This window comes from Belonocnema kinseyi, chromosome 3 (assembly GCF_010883055.1).
Source record: "Belonocnema kinseyi isolate 2016_QV_RU_SX_M_011 chromosome 3, B_treatae_v1, whole genome shotgun sequence".
Taxonomy (NCBI): Eukaryota; Metazoa; Arthropoda; class Insecta; order Hymenoptera; family Cynipidae; genus Belonocnema; species Belonocnema kinseyi.
Genome location: NC_046659.1, coordinates 24,403,292 through 24,423,779, shown reverse-complemented (window position 1 = coordinate 24,423,779; position 20,488 = coordinate 24,403,292). Strand labels below are relative to the sequence as shown.

At 33.3% G+C, this 20,488-nt stretch overlaps 1 protein-coding gene across 1 annotated transcript in view; it reads left to right on the top strand.

Annotated features, from left to right (window-relative positions):
• Window positions 1–20,069, top strand: part of LOC117169664 (acetylcholine receptor subunit beta-like 1) — a 239,053-nt gene extending 218,984 nt beyond the window's left edge. Inside the window, exon 5 of the mRNA XM_033356144.1 lies at window positions 19,597–20,069. Within this exon, the coding sequence (XP_033212035.1) occupies window positions 19,597–19,761 (165 nt within the window). The 3' untranslated portion in view covers window positions 19,762–20,069. The remainder of the gene's footprint in view (window positions 1–19,596) is intronic.
• The last annotated feature ends 419 nt before the right edge of the window (window positions 20,070–20,488 follow it).

The window sequence follows — 20,488 nt, the reverse complement described above, 5'->3', positions numbered from 1 at the left end:
AAGTAAATTGAATCTTTTGTAGATTATTACTCTATTATGTGAAAGAAATTTCAACGTTTCTTAGACAAACTCTAATATTTATAGAGCTGATTGTATCTGATAAATTCTAGCAAGCATTTTCAAATTGTATTTTCTTTATCTCAAATGATTAATGTGACATCCTAGATGAATATAAAATTCTAAAATCTGTTATAGTGATCAACTGTATGTACTTGGACCTCTTAAGAATATGTTGGTATTTTTCAATTCGCTCAATCGCAAAGCCTTCTGCAATATTACAAAATTATTTTTGGTTAAAAACATTTTTTTAATACATAGCTCTCTATCTATCTTTCTCCCTAAACTATAAATGCTGCATATCATTTACCATCCTTATCTATTATTATATCCCCTCTTTGTCAATATATTCTAGAACCTGATACATTATAATCCACACGTGCGGATATAATTTTTTAACATCGTAAAAATGTAGTGCGTCATTGAAAATAACCTTGAAGTTCTTTCCGAAAAAATTGCGCAGTAGAAATTTGGTGTTATTAGTTATAGAAGATTCAGTATTATGGAAAAAATTTTAACACTGAATTAAATCATCCTTGATTTTCTATAGACTGTATTATATAATAGCCTTAGTGGATGATTGAAAAAATTCAAATATTTTAATATATTAATTTGTTGTATTTTAAAACTTTTAGTTTGAATCTTTAACCGTTAAAAGGTAAAAAATGACCTTTCTAGATGAGAGTTGAAAATCCAGCATATATCTGTGGATAAAAGAGCATGCGACCTCTCAATAGAACGATAGCATAGGATAATGAAGTGTGTGCAGCCTCAGACTGCCGATGTATAAATGCTTCTGCGAGTTTAAACGTGTGTGGCTGTTATCTCTGGTCCTCGCTCGCTACTTGATGTCGGAATAAAGCAACAAGCATCCCTGAGTATATGACCTACCATAAGAAATGCTTCTTTATTCCTTTCTTAACTTCGATTAACTTTATATATATGTATATATTTATATATATATATATATATATTTTATTTCTAATTTTTTCTCGAAGATTCTAGACTGCAGAAGAATGTTTTTCACAGCCAGGAATTCTTAGTTAAAGCATCATCTATCAGGAATTTTCAAATCAAATTAATAATCAAAACAAGATGCCATGCATAACCCTCATATCAAATTTCATCTGTCCTCCTGCCTCTTTTGCGCATTAAACAAATAAAGGCAGGAATGTTTAGCGGAAGTATTATCTATCAGGAAGCAATATATCTAATTAATAGTTAAAACAGGATGCCAAACAGCTGCATCTTTTGCGCATTTAACGTACGTCTTATTTATCAGGAAGCAATAAATCATCCTTGTTTTCTCACACTAACCTTGAACCTGTTTACATGAATTTGGCTGCATACTATTGCGAAATCGTGACGTCATTAGGAACCTTTGAGAACGTTCTCGAAGCTTAGCACGGACACGAACCCTTTTTTCCAGAAAATTTTTAGCACGGAGACGAACCACTACCGGTCGAAGCTTCTCGGTGTCGGTAAGGTAGGAATCTTGCGATAGAACCGGCATTACTTATCTACTGACTCCTTTTAAATCCCTTGAAATTTTCGAACATCTGTTTTAATACCTAAACATATTTCTAAATTACATGAAGATCCTTAAACTTTTTTTTGAACCTTTTAAAAATAATTTAAAATGCTTTGTAATATTTTTAATTCTTTTATTGATTTTTCAAACTATGTCAAATTCATTGACATGATGCAAAATCCCTCAAAATCACTTTAAATCTTTTGAACTCATAAAAAGCAGTTTAAAGTCTTTGAAATCAGGCGTAAAGTAACGAAATTACCTAAAAATCCTGACCTATTGTATACATAAAATTCAAATATTAGTTTGAACATACAAAAATGAAAAGCAATAAATGTTAAATACAAAATTTATTTAGAAATTGTTTAATAGAATACTTAATAAATCTTAAATTTTTACAAATTTTGGAGTTAGGTACTCAAAAGCTTCTTCACAAACCTCATTTGCTATAAAACAAGTCTGAAGACGGCGACTAATGCCAAGTCGACGCGCACCTCACCGGCTTATCAATCTCGCATAACTTGCTCGGTACAATACATCGATTGGTATGGTTTTCTTTCAAATACCCTGTTAGAAGGTTTGCATTGAAAGGTATTAAAAATTTTGAATCCCTAAGAATGCTGTTTCTGTCCTTCGTTTTTTAATCCGCATTAGGCAGCGAAAGTAATAAGATTCCAATCCCTTTTAAAGCTGATCGAAGCTGGCAGACGTAACCTCCAATAAATTAAATACACAATTTTCGTTTGAAGCATTATAACGCGCTTCAAAATCATGACATTTGCAAAATCTTAAATGATTGTATACAAGAATATATCTATTTATCGTGAAATGTTCGCTTTGTTCAAATATGGTCAATTAAAAAAATATAAAGTCATAGTCAAAAATTTCAAAAAATTATTTTCCACCAGAAACTTCTGTCTGGAAACTAATCCTGATATCGTAAAATAACAAATTCTTTGTTTTAGAAAGCTTTTTATCCCATTATTATTCGAAAAACAGTAAATAAAAGTATCGAAATTTGCGAAATCAAAAGGGATTAAAATTGTTCTATTTTTTGGTTTCTTTGTAGTATTCAGAAAAATATTGTCGGCGCTAAGTACAGACAGGGATTCAATTAAGAGATAACTTCAACTGCTGTGAAATTCAAAACAGGAGGACAAAAACGGGATCCAGAAGTATTCAATATTTCTCGCGTTCCCACTGGATGAATGCAATTTTTAATACTTTTTAATGCAAGCGTTCTTACCGGGTAGATAGTTGATAAAAGTATACGTTCAATACAGCCATGATAGCGAGGCATAAAACTCTTGTATCTACACTATAATATTTTGATATTTTAATCATATATCTAATACTAAACTTTTCACAAATATCATTTCAGTCAAACAAACTTGCCTTGTCATATTAGGCTTGGTGATTTTCTTATGCGTAGGTTATAAGTCTCATATTCGTATGGTTGAGACAGTACAGTTTTCTTTCTAATTCAGTTAGAAATTCTCAAGCAAACTCGGATTGCCATTAACCTCAAACTATTTCTTTTAGTGTGTATATGGAATGGATCATTTGGAGCAGCCAATTCACCTGTTGCTTTACAAGGAAGTAAAAAGAAAGTTTTTATGCTAGTAAACGAGAGCTTTTCCAGCAAAACAGAATTAAAAGAACAACCCATCATAATCAGAACGAAATCATAATCACCTAATCCAGAACGAAAACGAGCCTCACCGACACGTAAAATAAAATTACTATAGGCGTGTACTCAATTTAGTATACGTGTGTTCTAAATTTGGTACATGCGTATACTAAATTAGAGAAGATGTGAGACGCCAAATAAAAGTAACTCAGTGCTGGCAGCCTATATTGGCTATTTATATTTGCGGATCCTCCACCGAAGCTTGGCTTAATATCGGCACTTTATTGCGCCAAGTCTCACTCTTAGTACGGAGAACCATGTTTCACGAGGATCAGCCAAAGTCTGGCCCAGTGACGGTATATTACTGGGTGAAGTACAACTTTTACCACGGCAAACCATGTTTTATTTAAATCGGCCCAATTTTGAGCCAGTGCTGGCAGTCTACATTGACTATTTATATTTGCTGATCCTCCACCGATGCTTGGCCCATAATCGGCACTTTATTGCGCCAAGTCTCACTTTTAGCACCTGCAAAAAAATCTTACACGAAAGATAAAAAAATTTGTATTAAAAAATTGTCAAAGTTCACGATGAAAATGTTTAATTTCTGTCATTAAAAAATTTTAATGTTTATGAAAAATTACATTTCCTGTAATTGAAAAAAGTTGGAAAGTAGTCTACAACGGAAAAAATGAAACATCACACGAAGAAAAATTGTAATCGATTTAAATTATTTATTTAAAAATTATTGTATTGATATTCCTGTTCACATTTCGTGTATTTTACACTAACATTAGGTCGTATTATAATATATAATGAGAAAAAAGCTTAAGATTTTCTTCTTTAACTTTTTTGAACTGTAGCTTATGAGGATGGCTTTTTCACAGAGTTTGAACTTGTCGGTTTAGCGCAGTGGTTAGCACTCCCGAGTACGAGGTGATAGATTTAGCTATATAGACGTAGGTTCAATACCCCTTAGCGTTAGAAATTTTATTTGTAATATAATGTTCAAAATGTAATATATGTATTCAATCTAAACAGGACCATTAATATTTATCTTCATTCAAAGTACTTGCAATCAATTAATATTTATTGTTTAAATACCTTTTTTGTCATATCGTTAGTTGTAAACATAAAATAAAATGTTTAAATAAAATTTCAATTCTTGAAATTATAAATAATATTCAAACGATATGCAGTCATACACTGAGAAACTTTGTACTGGAAAAAATACTAAATTAGGTTACAATCGAGGGACCAAGGCGATAATTCGCATATCGACGTGTCCAAATAACAAGGTTCCATCTCGGCAGAACCAAATAAAAAGGTTCCCTGCTTCAGAGGGCGTTGGTGTTCTCAATACTATTTATATGGGATTCTTAAGTTTCCATGTTTCGCCACCCGAGATGGCACCTTTTTATTTCGTCCTACCGAGATGGCACCCTGTCATTTGGGCACGTCGATATTTTAATACAGTAATCGTAAGCTATGCTATTTTTATATGAAATTTTCCTATTGATAATACGAAGGCTTAGTATTTTCCATAGCAAAATCCTAGATAGGAGAAATTAGTAGAGACATAATTAAATTATATAAAAAGAGTAGAAGTAATAAGTACCTAAAATAACATAAAAGACTAAATTTGTAAGAGGAATTGCTATTGTCTGTAGGAATATGAATTATACTATGACACTTTCTATTTTTTTGTATTATGGAGTAAGACAAATTCGGAAGATTGCTCTCGAATATTAGTAAGAGACTTAGTAAGCAAGTCTAGCATTGGACCGTGTGCAGCCGAGTGTAAGCGATGTCAGCCGACCAACGCCCTGCTGAAATTCCTTAAATTTATCAATCACTCAATTTGGTTTGATGCAAACATCCTTATGACAATAAATTAGGATAATTCGAAAAGTTGAATTAAAAAAAATTTTTCCACAGAGAGCAAAAAATTATTTTTCAACCTCGATATTAGTATATTTGATTGCGTTAAGATATAGTGCTTGGAATATTTAAAATGCCATCACTGTGAACAATTATAGAATAATTTAATAGAGATCAATTTGAGTGCTAGCATTTACTTCATAAGGGCGATACATTTCTGGATCCCATTATCTAGTTTAGCCGAATGGAATATCGCCGTGCTGCCGCGTTGGAGACCCGTGTTCGATTCCCACCAGCTTTACTAAATCACATTCTTCTATTTCAGCTTGTAATATAATATTCCTGTATGTATATAATAATGTATAAACTATATATATTCGTGTGTACTATACAATTGCATTTTAAAGAAATATAATAGTGCGAAAGAGTTTCAAAATCCCACGATAAATAAGTCTGCATTTACGTCGTATGCTCATGTAAACTGATGAGTATCGTAAACTTCAACGCGACGCGGCACATGTTGGGTTTATTTTTTTCGTAGGCTAATCTGACTGCGCCAATTTTTACAAAGTCGCTTACTTAATCAGTGCGCCAGTCTCTTTCGACGTGACTATTGTCCTTCGCAAATATTGCATCCTTCTGTAGAAATAAATGTAACATTTTTAAATTTTATTCCAATAAATTTTGTAGTTTGGCATGTAGTTACTAGTTACTACATGGAGTACTAAACAATAGAAAATTTCCGCTATGTCCCTCCATTGCAAACTGAAAATAGTAAAATCTAGTCTAAATTTTAGCAAATATTGCAGCAAAAGGTTTCTCCGTGTATAATGGTGAATGGATAGAGCAGATACGTCCTAAGAAAAATTCCATGATTTTTTATCAGTTTTTTAATTAACTCCGGCATCCAGGTTGGTCCGGTATTGGTACCCAGTGTTGGGCCCACAATGGCAGCCAAGCCTTGGCTGCCTAGTCAAGGCCATAGTTCTCAATCCGGTAATGTTGCGAAGATGGCAGCTACGTTTGATCCAATAGTGGTACCCAGTGTTGGTCCGACAATGGCAGACAACCCTTGGCTGCCAATTGTAGGCCACAGTTATCATACTGTCATTGGCGCGATAATGGCAGCCGAGCTTCGGCAATATTTTTGCCGAATATGGGCCAATGCTGGACCGTATGTGACTTCGCACTTGGGCCTCTGTATATTAAATGAAAAAAGAGTACATGTGTCGTTTTTTTTGTACAACAGAATTTTCCATGTAAATTGCAAAATGAATGGTTTCACAATTGCTGAGAATTTTATTTCGATAATATTAATTTAATACTATGCATGAAATTTACATTTAAAATACACGTTCGCAACAGCACATGCAAAAGCTCACTTACAGTATATCTGCCACCTTAGAACACACGTGCAAATCTGCATGAAAATTGTACTGGAAAGAAATTGTGTTTGTATATTCTTTACCTGAAAACTTCCGTGTAAATCCCCGTCTAAAACTAAGTGTAAAATATAATCTGGCATTAATTAGCTTATCGACATTATTGCCTCAAAATACGCGTGTGAAAATGAAATTTGCGAGAAATTCTGATAATATAAATTTTAATTTTGACTACACGTGAAAATACACGCGTAAATCAAAATGTAGTATGAAAGTTTGAAAGATGTGCCCAATATATTTTTAACGTGTAAAATAACACTTAAAATAAATTGCCTTACAATATTTTCCATGATTGAGACTCTTAAAAAATGGGGCAAAAAGTATAGTTTTCACTTGCGAATCGACGCATAAAATAGCGCTTGAGATCAATCTCCTTATAGTAATTTGACTACAAAATGCACGTAGAACTGCACATGTAAAATGTCACTTGATAGAAATTTAGCCAATATATTTTACTCGTGTACAATGACACTCGAAATATATTAGCTTGTAGTGTCTTCAGCTCAAAATTTACGTGGAACTAAACGTGTAAAATGGCACTTGATTGAAATTTGGCCAGGATATATTTTACGGGGAGATGCACGTGTAAATATTCCGTTGAAATTCAGTCAATGCCGCGTGTAAAGTGGCACTTGAGATACATTTTTAAGTATAATTTTTTATCTCAAAATGCATGTGGAAATACATGTTTGATATGTCACTTGGTTTAAATTGGGCTCATAAATTTCTTACGTGTGAATGAATGTGTTAAATGTTACTTTCTATAACTTCGGCCAATATATTTTTCATGTTTAAATACGCACGTAAATCCATACGTAGATAGCACTTCAAATACATTGTTTTATAATATTTCCAGCTCAAAATGCATTTCCAATTGAGGCTCAGTTACATGTATACAAATTTTTTTCGTTGAAATTCAGTCAATTTATTTTCCTCGTAAAAAAGCACGTTTAAGTCCACGTGTAAAATGTCAATATGTTGTGGGCAAAGCCCAGAGTGCGCGCAAACCTAGGATGGACCGATCATTCTGCAGATTGCCCGAGCGGTGTCGGGCAATGTACGAAACTTTTCTTTGCTGGAAATTATGAATAATAATTCATAATTGAAAACATAATTAATAAATTGCATGCGAACCCTTAAGCAGATTAAACAAAAAATGCTTGGAATATTATTTCAAAATGTAAATTTTTTTACTAAACTTTTCAATCTTATCTTACCATATTAACTCATGTGTCAAACTTAAACTTGTCTCTCATATCACTATTCACTTCATTAATCGCACCATCACTTGCCATAGTGTCACTCATTGTTGCTGAACAATTTAGTAACACTGCCTAAATTATAGTGCTCTAATACTGTTTCCCCTAGAAGTTTTTAATTTGGCTGCTGAACTCAAGCTGATGGAAAATTCAATATGCAGGAGAACTGTTTATGTTTAATAACCAGTCGGAAATTTCCAAGACGTACCATTGGTCCAATTTGGCATTAAGCTTAGGGGGTGTACGCCGGGTGCCCCACCAATATTGGTCAAGAATTAAACCAATGGTAAATTTTTCATTAGTTAATTATCTAGACAGACTTGACAAAGACATCTAGATTTAAGTCTAAATTTATATTTTTACACATTTTCCAGTCTTCGAAATGCTCATTTTATTTATCTTTTTCAACCGGTACCATATGGGGCTGTATCCCAACATTCGTTGCTTTGGTGATATTCAGACGTCTAGACTAGATGATCCCTGAGTAATATATTATTTACTATTATGAAGAAGTTGATACGTCCAGGTATATGCTCCTCTCGATTAATATGTTTTTAATTTTTATTTGTACATACCATCCAAGTGGGGAATTTAGACATGGGTCATGCATGGAGGGAAATATTAGTTATCATCTATAGTTTCAAAATGTAATGGCTTTAATCCCTGCTATAATAAGTAATTCATAATTGGAACGCTGTATTTTTTATTTGAATTCGAATGATTTGTATGTGTATATTTTATAATGTTTGATACATGAATTAATATTGTAAGATAAGATTGAAAAATTTAATAATAAAATTTACATTTTGAAATCATATTCCAAACATTTTTTGTTTAATCTGCTGAAGAGTTTGCATGCGATTTATTAATTATGTTTTTAATTATTAATTATTATGCATAATTTCCATTAATTTTAAGCATTATTTGTATAAAGCGAACGAAAATTATATCCACTTTTTTTACTATATATAATTTTTTTCGCCAGGTAATATACTATAATAGACCTATAATAGAACGAATCCTGTAAATCAGCATTAGTATGAGTAAAATACATAAAAATCAAAAATAGTTTTGGCATTTCGTACATTGCCCATTGCGACAGGGGCACTCTGCAGATTGACCAACGAGGCCTCGGGCAAAGTCCGAAGTAAAGAAAAGTTTCATACATCGCCCGACACCGCTCGGGCAATCTGCGGAATGATCGGTCCATTCTAGTTTTGCCCGCACTCCGGGCTTGCCCACAACAACTATATATGGAGTCGGTCATTATAATTTTTCATCTTAAAATATAAAATGACGCTTGTGACCAATTGGGACAATATGTAAATCAACTTGAAACACACTTGTAATTTCGAATGTAAAATTGCACTTGATAGAATTGGGCCCAATATATTTTACACTTCAAAATATACGTAAATATACTCGTGTCAATTACGTGTAAAATGAAACTTATTTGAAATTTGCTAATAGAATTTTCACTTAAAAATAAACGCAGAACTTGAGAGAAATTGGAACAATATATTTAGCACCTCAAGATACACGGGGAAATACACGTGTAAAAAGTTGCTCGGATGAAATCCGCTCAATATATTTTTCACGAGGAAATGTACGCGTAAATCCACGTGTAAAATATCACTTTTCAAAGTCTGTCAATACATTCTTCACGTGGAAATAAACGTGTGAAATGTCATTCCGTTGAAATTCACACAAAAGATTTTTCACAAGCGACTGCAAATGTAAACGCACGCGTAACACGTCACTTGATATAAATTCGGCCAAATATTTTCTACGTGGATATGTATATGTAAATTAACGTGTAAAGTATCCCTTGAGATACATTTTCTTATATAATTTTAAATCTCAAAATGCATGTGGAACTACACGTGTGAGAAGTCACTTCGTTGAATTTCGAAGTGTGAAATGTAACTTTTCAAAATCGGTCAATACATTCTTCAAGTGGAAATAAACGTGTAAATTAACGTGTGAAATGTCATTCCGTTGAAATTCATACAAAAGATTTGTCACAAGCAACTACACGTGCAAACGAACGTGTAACACGTCACTTGATATAAATAGAGTTGTTTCCAAAGTCAGATATAATTTTTCCAATAAATGGATATTATAGTACATAAAATTCTAATTAAAAAACACCCATAAAATATTTGTTACATACTGTTTATTATTTTTAATTTATTGTTGAAATATGAATTTTCTATAACGATGGCGATTGGAGAGCCCTTTGACGTCAAAGGGGTTGGATTTTCTGCCAATCACAGATCACGTTTTAGTGATTCTCAAATAACTTTTTTTGTACCGATGTTTTGTTTTGATTATGTGCACATCGAAAATAGAAGTCGCAAAATATTTTTTAAACAAATTTCACAGGAGTGTTTCGTAAAAAACAATAGATAAAATCTACGGAAAATAGATATATTTATGGTATGTATAAAGAATTTACTGAAAAAGTACTGGAATGTAACTGGTTCACTGAACAATTCCTAAATATATACGATTTTAAAATGTGTTAATAATTCCATTTACAGTTTCCTTCAACATACTATTGACTCGTAAAAAGCCAAATGTTACAACAAGATAACTTTTTTTTGTCACATAATCATGAACGAATAAAGCTATCAAATCAAAATAGCCTGAATTGACAGCAGACCATGGCCTAACCTCTTCATCATGAGTTTCGCATCGTCACATTGATATATAATTATGAGAATCTCTGAGTCACGTGACACTAATTTGAATAAGTGTTTTACCGTCTTCAACTTTTAATAATTTTTGTCTGTTAAACTACATAAAAGAAAAAAAAATTATAACACACCTTCGATTCAGCTAAAAATTATGTATTAAAACATTATTTTATCTGAAATCGTGAAACAGCCCTATTCGGCTAATATATTTTTCACATTGCAATGCACATGTAAATTGACATGTAAATTGGCGCTTGAGATAAACTTTCCTATATAATTTTTAATCTAAAAATACATGTGGAACTACACATGTAAGGAGTCAGTTGTTTGAAATTTGGTTCATATAGTTTTCACGAGGAAATTCACGCGTAAATCCACGAGTGAAATTTCAATTTTTATAATTAGTCAATACATTTTTCACGTGACGATAAACGTGTAAATCCGCGTGTAAAACTTCACTCAATATAAATTCAGCCGATGTAATTTTTAATCTAAAAGTGCACGTGGAAGTACACGTGCAAAATATCACTTTGTTGAAATTCGGCCAACATAATTTTTGCGTAGGAATACACGTGTAAAATAGCGCTTAAGAAAAATTGGGACAATATATACTTTAACTTGAAACTCACGTTTAATTCGCACGTAAAGTAGTACTTGAAAAAATTCGGCTAATATAGTGTCCACTTAAAAATGTATGCGAATATACACGTGTCAATTTGCATGTAAAATGAGAGTTAATAGAGTTGCTTATAGTTTTTTTCACCTTAAAATGCACTTATCATTACACGTGAAAATCCACGTGCAAAATATCACTTTGGAGAAATTTTGCCAATATATTTTACAGTTGTAATTGCACGTGTAAATTTGCATGTAAAATGAGACTAACTAGAGTGTTGCTTATGGTATCTTTCACCTTAAAATACACTTAGCCCCAGATCACAATGCGTGATGCAGCACGCAGGCCGCACGGCGTGAGAGCGCGATATGCCTGCGGAATTGCTAACACAGTGCTCGCACGAATTGCAAATCGTCATCTAGAGCTACGTACTGATCGAAGGTGATACCAAAGCGGTTCATCGAAACCTGACTTTCGTCATCGTCAAGGTTTATTTCAGTCGGTTCCTGAAAATAATTGTTGACACTGTTGAAAATTTCAGAAAATTTCCAAAATATTCAAGTTATTTTTTTTTAATTAAGTAAAAGTATATAGCAGATGCTTACCTCGCCTATCTCGATGTTCTCTGCTACTAATCTAGCCTTCCTGAAACAATTTTGGATTGTTTCTAGTTTGATATGCTCCCAAAATGCTGTCACCCAGTGTATGGCAGTTATCCACAAACAGGATTATTTTGCGTTTCTGCGTCACAAGTTTTTCATCCCAGTTTACAAGCCATTTTTGGAACCTGTCACTCGTCATCTAAGCACGTCGTTGCGATGAGTATTCACATGGAAAGCAGCGTACATTTTAAAAACACCTTGGCTTGGCCTCTTGCCAATGACTAAAGGCCAATTCAGACGAGCCGTTCTCGGTTGCGGTTTGCCGGTTCTCGGTTGACCGTTGCAGCTCACACTGCGCCGATTCAGCTTACACGATTTTCATTCTCACGCATGCGCGGTTCATAGATTAAAGTGACGTGAGTGACGTGTAGCAAGATCGAGAAACAGCTGACAGGCCTCGTGGATTTAGCGATGGCTCTCATTGGCTACGGTTGCGAACGGCACGGTTGAAAGTAGAATCGAACATAAATGCTCCAACCGAACCGGAACCTGGACCGAGTACGCGCTGATTGGCCTAGTCTGAATTGGCCTTAAGGGACTCAACCTATCACTATCGTCACTATTTGCACACAACAGTACAGTCAGTCTCTCTTTACTCAACTTTCCGCCATGACAATCTTTATCTTTGAATGTAAAGGACTTATCTGGCATAACATTTAAAAGAAGTCTCAGTGATTACAACCGATTCATCAACAGATTCCGCCTCACTACTGATTTTTCGATGACCGATACCGTGACGTTCACGAAAGCGATCAAGCAACCCTGAGGATGCGGTAAAATTTCCTAATCCAATTTCTCGAGCTATCTCTAAAGCCTTCTCCTGTAATATTGGTCCATTTGCAGGAATTTCAACTACGCGAACTTGATGAAACCATTCGAGCAAAATAAACTCCAAGTTGTCATATTTTCCTGCCTTTTGGTTTAAACTTGTATTTTGGTCGTATTTTCTTAAAATTTCGCAGTTCTCTGACACTGAAAACGCTTTTCTTTTGATTGACACTGACATTTTTGTTATTTCCAGAACAACACTACAAAATATGTACATCACAATACACTACAGTTATCCGAATGAAGTACTTTTGAGGAGTTTGAGCTTTCCGCCTAATAAGAAATCGTTATAAGCGGGATAAATTTCACCTTCGGACCACAAGATTAGAGCGTTAAAAGCGGGAAAGCGCTATAAGCGGAAAGCGTTATATGCGTGAAAATATATATGGGCTTCTTATGAGAGTGATCACGGGATCGAAAGAACGCAGCGTTAAATGCGGGAAAGCGTTATATGCGGGAGCGTTATAACGCGATTTCACTGTATGTAAAAAACGTTTAAAAAATCAATAAAAGAAATAGAAAAGCCCATTACACGAGGGAGTCCTTTTTACTAAAACATATCATTCATTATCAATATGCAAGATACCTAAATGCTTGAAAGTTTTATTTTAAAGATGCGGGCTCCATGCGGACATTTTGCTATCTGGGGCAATACACGTGAAAATCCACATGCAAAATATCACTTTGGAGAAATTTTGTCAATATGTTTTACACGTGTAATTGCACGTGTAAATTTTCGTGCAAAACGGCACTTGAGAGAAATTGTTACAATATATTTTGTTCCTCAAAATATGCATGTATCTTCCAAAATCGATACCTAATGATGCACTTGTAAATCTGCGTTTAAATTCACGTGCAGATGCACGTGCATATTTTCAATAGGGATAGGACAATCACTATACAATCTGAGCCACAATAACTTCCTAACATTTTTCTGTCACAATATATTACATAAGAATTAATATATAAGTTAAAGTACAATAACATAATACTTTCAATTAAAAATTTGCAATAAACAAGAAAAAATGCCGCTAATTTGAGACCTAATAGAAGATTAATTGTTAACAATTATAAGCTATCCATTGCTGCACATATTTAAAAATACCATGGCGGACCAATTTAACGAAAAGGATACGCCGCAGCGTACCCTTATGTTTGTTTGGTAAAAGTCGTTTGTCATTTGAATGTTTTGTCCTGCGCGGCAGTCTTTGTTTCTCATACATGGCTTGGTAACTCCCATAAGCTAAATAGAAGAATTAATCTTAAAATTTCTCCTGAGTTTCTTCAATGGTATCGGTATCGATCGGGCCCTAATTGTAGCTGTGGACCAAGTGATTTTGCGAGAACTGCTAAATGACTGCAAATTGGAATTTATCGAGCACCAAATTCGACTCAAAAGGCTTCGAGAATACCTCGCAGACGGTATGTCAAGATTTTCATTTTTTATTCAGGTTGATAGTCATAACAACACAGTAATGATAATATTCATTATGTTTTATAGAAGATGGAAATATCTCAAACGATGGGATTAAATATCCTTTGTCATTTCTAGATCCTGCAGTTCACTCACCACAATCATCAGCAGTGCCCACGGATACAGCAACACCATCGGCTCCCGACATCATCGTCATTGATGAAAACGAGGGTGTCATTGGTGAACGCGTGTGTGAGTTGCTTGACTTGTGCGCGAATGATAACTACGACGAGAACAATGATGGTGATAAAGCTCACAACGACGACGAGGCATTTTTTGACGAGGAGGAGAAGATGGATCAGGAGATGTTGACCAACGAACACATTTCTGTGGAGGAGGAGGAGTAGGAGGAGGAGAACGAGGAGGAGGAGGATGTAAACGAATACGATGACAGGCAGGCCAGAAATTGGTCATATGTGGAGAGGGATGAGGAAATCGGCAACTCGTTAGTTTGAATCCCTGTTACGCAACATATAATTAAACAGAAGGACATCACAGCAATAAATTAATATTTACAAATTTACGAAATGAAACAAAATGATTTCTTGAATTACAGCAATGTAGTATCAAATACGACAAATCAAATGAAGTGTGCTCTTCAATTACAGGGTCAAGTCATATAGCTCATAATGCAATGTTATCGAGTACACTTCAAATACTTTTTCGATTCAAGAAAATATTTCTTGTTTCTAGAAACAATGTTTTTCAAATGAAAAATCATTATTTTTATAAGAAGAACTTTCTTCGTTGAAAAATATTAAATTGAGCCGCCGGGTGCAAGAACCAGCCAACCGCTCGAACGTTCGTAAAAGTATTGTCCGCGCATCTCAACATTATAAAATTTTCAAAGTCAAAAAATCAATTGAAAAAAAGTAGAGTTGTAGAGATTAAGGAAAGAAAACTTTTTTCTGTTAGATTGTTTTTGTCAAACCGTTATTTTAAATAATAAAATCGAAATATTGAATAAAAGTTTCTCTCTGATTTAATTAAGTTTTAAAACTTAAATCGTTCTAACTTGGCTAAATATTATTGAAATAAGTTCATATTTATAGGACTTGTTGAAAATTCTATAGCGATGCCTAAGAACCCATGAAAAATTAAAAAAATGCTTATTGTTTAATAATATATAATTACAAATGGAGGTAAGTCGATAATTATGTTTTCTTGGTTTTGCAAGCAAAAATTATTTAGTTACCTTCGAGTTTCCAACAACTTCCAGTGAGAGATTTGTTCACAAATGTTGAATGAAGTTTTTTGGGAAATCTCACACTGATGCGTTAGAAATTGACTGAGATAATTCGCGGGCACAATCTCATCGCGTGCTATGCGCGCGGCTCGCTTCGCTCGAAAAGTTTGAGCGCGCCTACGGCGCGCGACGGTTCAATCTCGCGCTTCGCGCTCTATAATGAGTTACCTCGCGCTCGGATATTTATTCTTTACATTTGGAATTCTTCTTTATATATGCTTATTTATATATGCGTCTTTATATTCTAAATTGTCTACTTAATTAAGTATAGTCAAAGATTAAGTTTCTCAAAGCTCTGTAGGCTTTGACGTACACATTCTCATCGTCACACTCGCGCTGCGCGCCTGATTTCCGACAGACATTTATAAACAGGTGTTGTTGAATTTTTTTCTCGTACCTTTCGTCTTCTTTCCACACATTTCTTTTATTATTTTTTTTCAACGCTATGTTTCACGAATAAAACAAAATTTACGCGTCCTATCAAGAAGTGATTTTTAACGAAATTGTAGATCTTTTTTGGGATAACAATTTTTGTTGATTCATCTTTTTTCGTATCCTACATAGTTTGTCTACAAAATGGATTTTTTTATTTTTCATTATTTTTTTGTGCAATCAAAATTTGAATTTTTGAAGAAAATCCAAAAATTTGTAATGATAATCTTGTAGATCTTTTAAAAAGAAATGTTTTTCTTCTCTTGACTGTTTTTCATATCGTGCGCTTTTCGGCTTAAAATTTTCATTTTCGGTTGATTTAAAATTTTGGAAAACCCTCTATCTTTAAAAATGTTCCTTTTATCGAAAAAAGTCACAAGGATAAATTGTTTATGCTTTTTAATGATATAAATATCTATACATAGAATTTTCAAATTCAGAAAAAAGTGCTTGAAACAATTTTTAAAGTGCGTTCACTTTTTGAATTTTTATCAAAAATGGCTGGTTAACGAAATAGTCCTTTCTTTTAGGACCTAAAAAAAGTGTGCCAAAGGTGGATTTGATTATTTTTTTTTCGAGAGTTATCGTGTTTACGGACGGGTGACCGGACGGACAGACAGACAGACGCCATCGTGAAAACCTGATTTTCTGATTCAGGGGGTCTCGAAGCGTGGAGATCTGTTGAAAAACTGTGATGTCAAATTTCCGACAATTCTAATACTTTCTCAAACATAAATTATGAGAATGTAAAAAGTACTCGACGCATTAGTTAAAAACACGGGAAGACATCGAGTACATCTACATTTTGTTTAAATTGATTTTTTAAATTTAATATTTTTCAGACGCGCAGACAATAATTTTACGCGTGTTCGAGCGTTCGACTATTTCTTTCACCCTGCGGCTTAATTAGACACATTTAGTGTTACATTTATTCAATTTAGGTCATTATTTTCTTTTTCAATTCGAGCTAGAATTGCAACAATTACATTTTTGTGCAAAATGTGTTTCGACCATAAAAAATACAACTAAAAAGTGTAATAATGTATACCAGTGAATTTATATCTCGAGAAAATATTTTTCACCGTATATAAATCAGTAAAGTTTCAGTGATTTTAAATGCCTTTATTCTTGCAATTTATAACAGTATAAATACATTAGTAATTTATTCAAATTTCGCTCAAACTTTCTGTCATTTTGGTGTCATTTACTGAAAATTCCATTGAGTTGTCATGATTGACGTTGCATTTTCACTGTTTGAATTCGTAAGAGAAGAGACGCTAAGAAAACAGTAGATTTTGAATAAGAATCAGTGACATTTTACTGATTCAATTTTAAAGAAAAGTTTCAATATATACTTAAGTGTTATAAAAAATTGCCAATAAATGACTTGCGATTATCATGTAGCATAAAAAATCAATATTGATTAAAAAATGAATTTAAAAATTAAAAATGTACTCAACATCGATTTTTTTAAATTTTAAATTTATTTAGAAACTAAACCTTTATTTTGATTATTTTACATTATTTTATCATAAAATTATTGATGAAGATCTTAAAAATGTAGCTGGAAAAAGGTTATTCATCACCAAAACTTCGTTAATATATTATTTTTTAAACCACTATGTATTTTTGATTCTACTTGATAATCATAAGTCATTTATTAGCAATTCCTTAAACTGCAAAAGGTAGAAACTGTAGATATTTATTCAAATGTTAATTTTGTAATACAGCAATGTCAGTTTTTATGCTGATGTCAATGATAAAGTTCACTGCAAACTTTCTTTTTATTTTAAAACTAATATTTCTTACAAATCTCAATCTTTTAATGGTGGTTCTTTGGGACAAAAATATTATCTATTGTATTTTTTTGTACGTAGAAACTGCTTCAATGTATGTGCCGTCGGTTCAGCGAGGTCGGGGTATAAAAAGACCTTGTTCGTCCGAGAGCGAGGAAGATGCAAAAGTCATTTATCAGCGGAACGAAGAGTCCGGACAATATAGAGTCTAGTCAGGGCGATAAATTACCATCAAATTCAAAATGTTTAGTTATATGTAGGGAAAATAAAAATGATCCACATTTCAGTTTACCGGGTAGCGAAATGGAATAACGATTCCGCTACAAATCTGGGGAAATAATTTATCCGATAGAGTGGCTTGAATCGACTGTGCGAGAAGTATTTCAATTGATTATAGCTCCATATAAACAGCGCGATTTAATCGGTATTAAATGTATAGCCGATATCTTTACACAGGATGATGCGGGTCTATTATTTCGGTTTGCAACTGATTGCCATTTTGAGGATTGCCTAAATAACCATGTGGGTGGTGGTCTTATAATACGACACGGATTCTTGCATCTCGCGAAACTCAGGGCGAATACTGCCCACCTGTAGGCTCACTCCTGGGGCATATAACCCGAGCTGCAGATTTCACATAGTCAGCGGTGTATAAAGCTAAAGATATAAGTTTAAACTTTGATAACTCTAAAATTGCACATTTTCACTTTCTCTTCGAGACCTTGTAATAGCCCATAAGGGGGCTATTGAAATAAAGTGTCGGTCGATTCGGACCACTCGCTTTCATCAAGTAGTCACTCGTAATGAGAAAAAGATCTGCAGAGTTGTAGATATGAAAAGACGTAGGGTAGATAACTACGATTCTCTACCTGATGGCTATAAAAAACGCAGCTAATGTCGCTACTGTTTTAAACGCCGACTTTAGTTGATAATTTTGTATCGCTTATTTTAAAAATTTAAATTTCTCCAGATTTTGTTGCCAACTTCTAGAAATAAATCACCCACATACACCTTCACAAATTAAGTAGGTTTAAATTAACGCCTGAGAGAGTCCATACCCATTAACACCCCAGTTCCATAGAAATGGATCCCTTCCTCCATCCTATGCATTTTTTTTAGACTATAGGGCATTCCATTCCAGTTTCCATCTTTTTTCTTCCACTCTTACTTCTTCCCTTTCCATTCTACCAGTCTTAAAACTTTATTTTTTAGCTATCCTACAGATCCCTCCTTTTTCAGCCATCCACACATGCGCTTACACTTTCATTGCAAAAATGAGGTTTATATTAATCTCTCCATCTAACCCCGAACTGTTGATGACTCAATTACTGAAAAAGTATTTAATTGGTTTTTAATTCCAAATTTTCTCTTTATCGAACTAACCCTGCTTTCACACCTGCCCTATCGATTCTAATCTTAATCATATAATCTAGTTAATTACTAATTTGTTTACCATTCCGAATTTTCTCCTTATCATACTAAACCCCTTATCATACATCATTAAATCTGATTCGTTTCCACACACTCTTAAATCTTTTGTTTCGAGATTTTGTTATTTTATAGACTGAGAGTTGACAATGGAGTGAAACTGAGATAGGCCTTTCCGTTATAGCGTTCAAAACGGAAGTAAACAGGTTGATGCATCAAATAAATAAGGTTATATTTAAAAAAAAAATTAAATAATAGCGATATTTGTTATAAAAATATTATTGTATGTCAATAGCTATGCGTTTAACCTTAGAATCAAATTTATTCCAATTTAAATAAATTCGACATTTCTGGCATTTCGCCGCAATACTGGATTTTAGTTTCAATTCAGGGTTTTAAATTTTAGGTTGAGCTCAAACATTATTCCGCTGTTTAACGTGCGAGTTTCATCCCACTGCAAATGACCTTCAAAAATTAACATTTTCATAATCGATTATTTATAATAATTGAATAAAAATTGAGTTTTTACAAAAAATGACAATGCCATAAATCAGCCCACAGTGGTTCGAAATCATACAATGCTTGAAATCATAATTGTTTTTCTTTTACTTTCAGACTCGTGAGGACTGGAAGTACGTTGCAATGGTAATAGACCGTTTACAATTATACCTCTTCTTCATAGTAACAACAGCTGGTACAGTTGGAATTCTTATGGACGCTCCCCATATTTTCGAGTATGTGGATCAGGATCGAATCATTGAAATTTATCGAGGAAAATAATTCTTCATATTTCGAATACATACCATCTCCAGTTTGCTGCGTCGTCATATTTTGCAGACAAAAATTAACATATTTTACTGGGAAAGCTAATATTTGTGAATACATTTCATTAGTGACTTTTAATTGAAAACAACATTTAATTTAATTTTACAAAAACCATTACTGAATACAAATAGGTCAATTTTTTGTAATCTGACATAATTTTAGTGACATCGTCTTTCGCAATACCCGAAATGTTTAGTGATTAATTCAAATTATGAAAACACTACAGTTTTATTGAAATACATGTGGTACCTTATACCAATTTATTTGATTATGATCATATTGAATCTTATATTTCAATGTTTAAAATATACGAAAATAGAGTCAAATCTTTTTGAAATGATTAATGTGCTGACATTTTTTGGCTTCCTTTTAGAGATAATAGACGCTTAAATTATGTAAGTATTTAAATATTTTTTGGTATATTTTGAATTCATTATAATATTTTAAATTTCTAAACCAATATAAACTTTAAAAGTAGAAGTATAACTATTTCGGTAATTTGTAACTCCTTTATCATAAGTTAATAGCTATTTGTGATACAAATGCACTCAACAGGTTATGCAAGTATAGATGAATGTAAAGATCTAAAGGCGAATGCTGAAATCGCAAGAGCCAGTAATTCGTTTGAGTACGTGTATCACTTGCTGCTTTTTGCATGAACCGCTCAAGAAGGCTGCAAGTT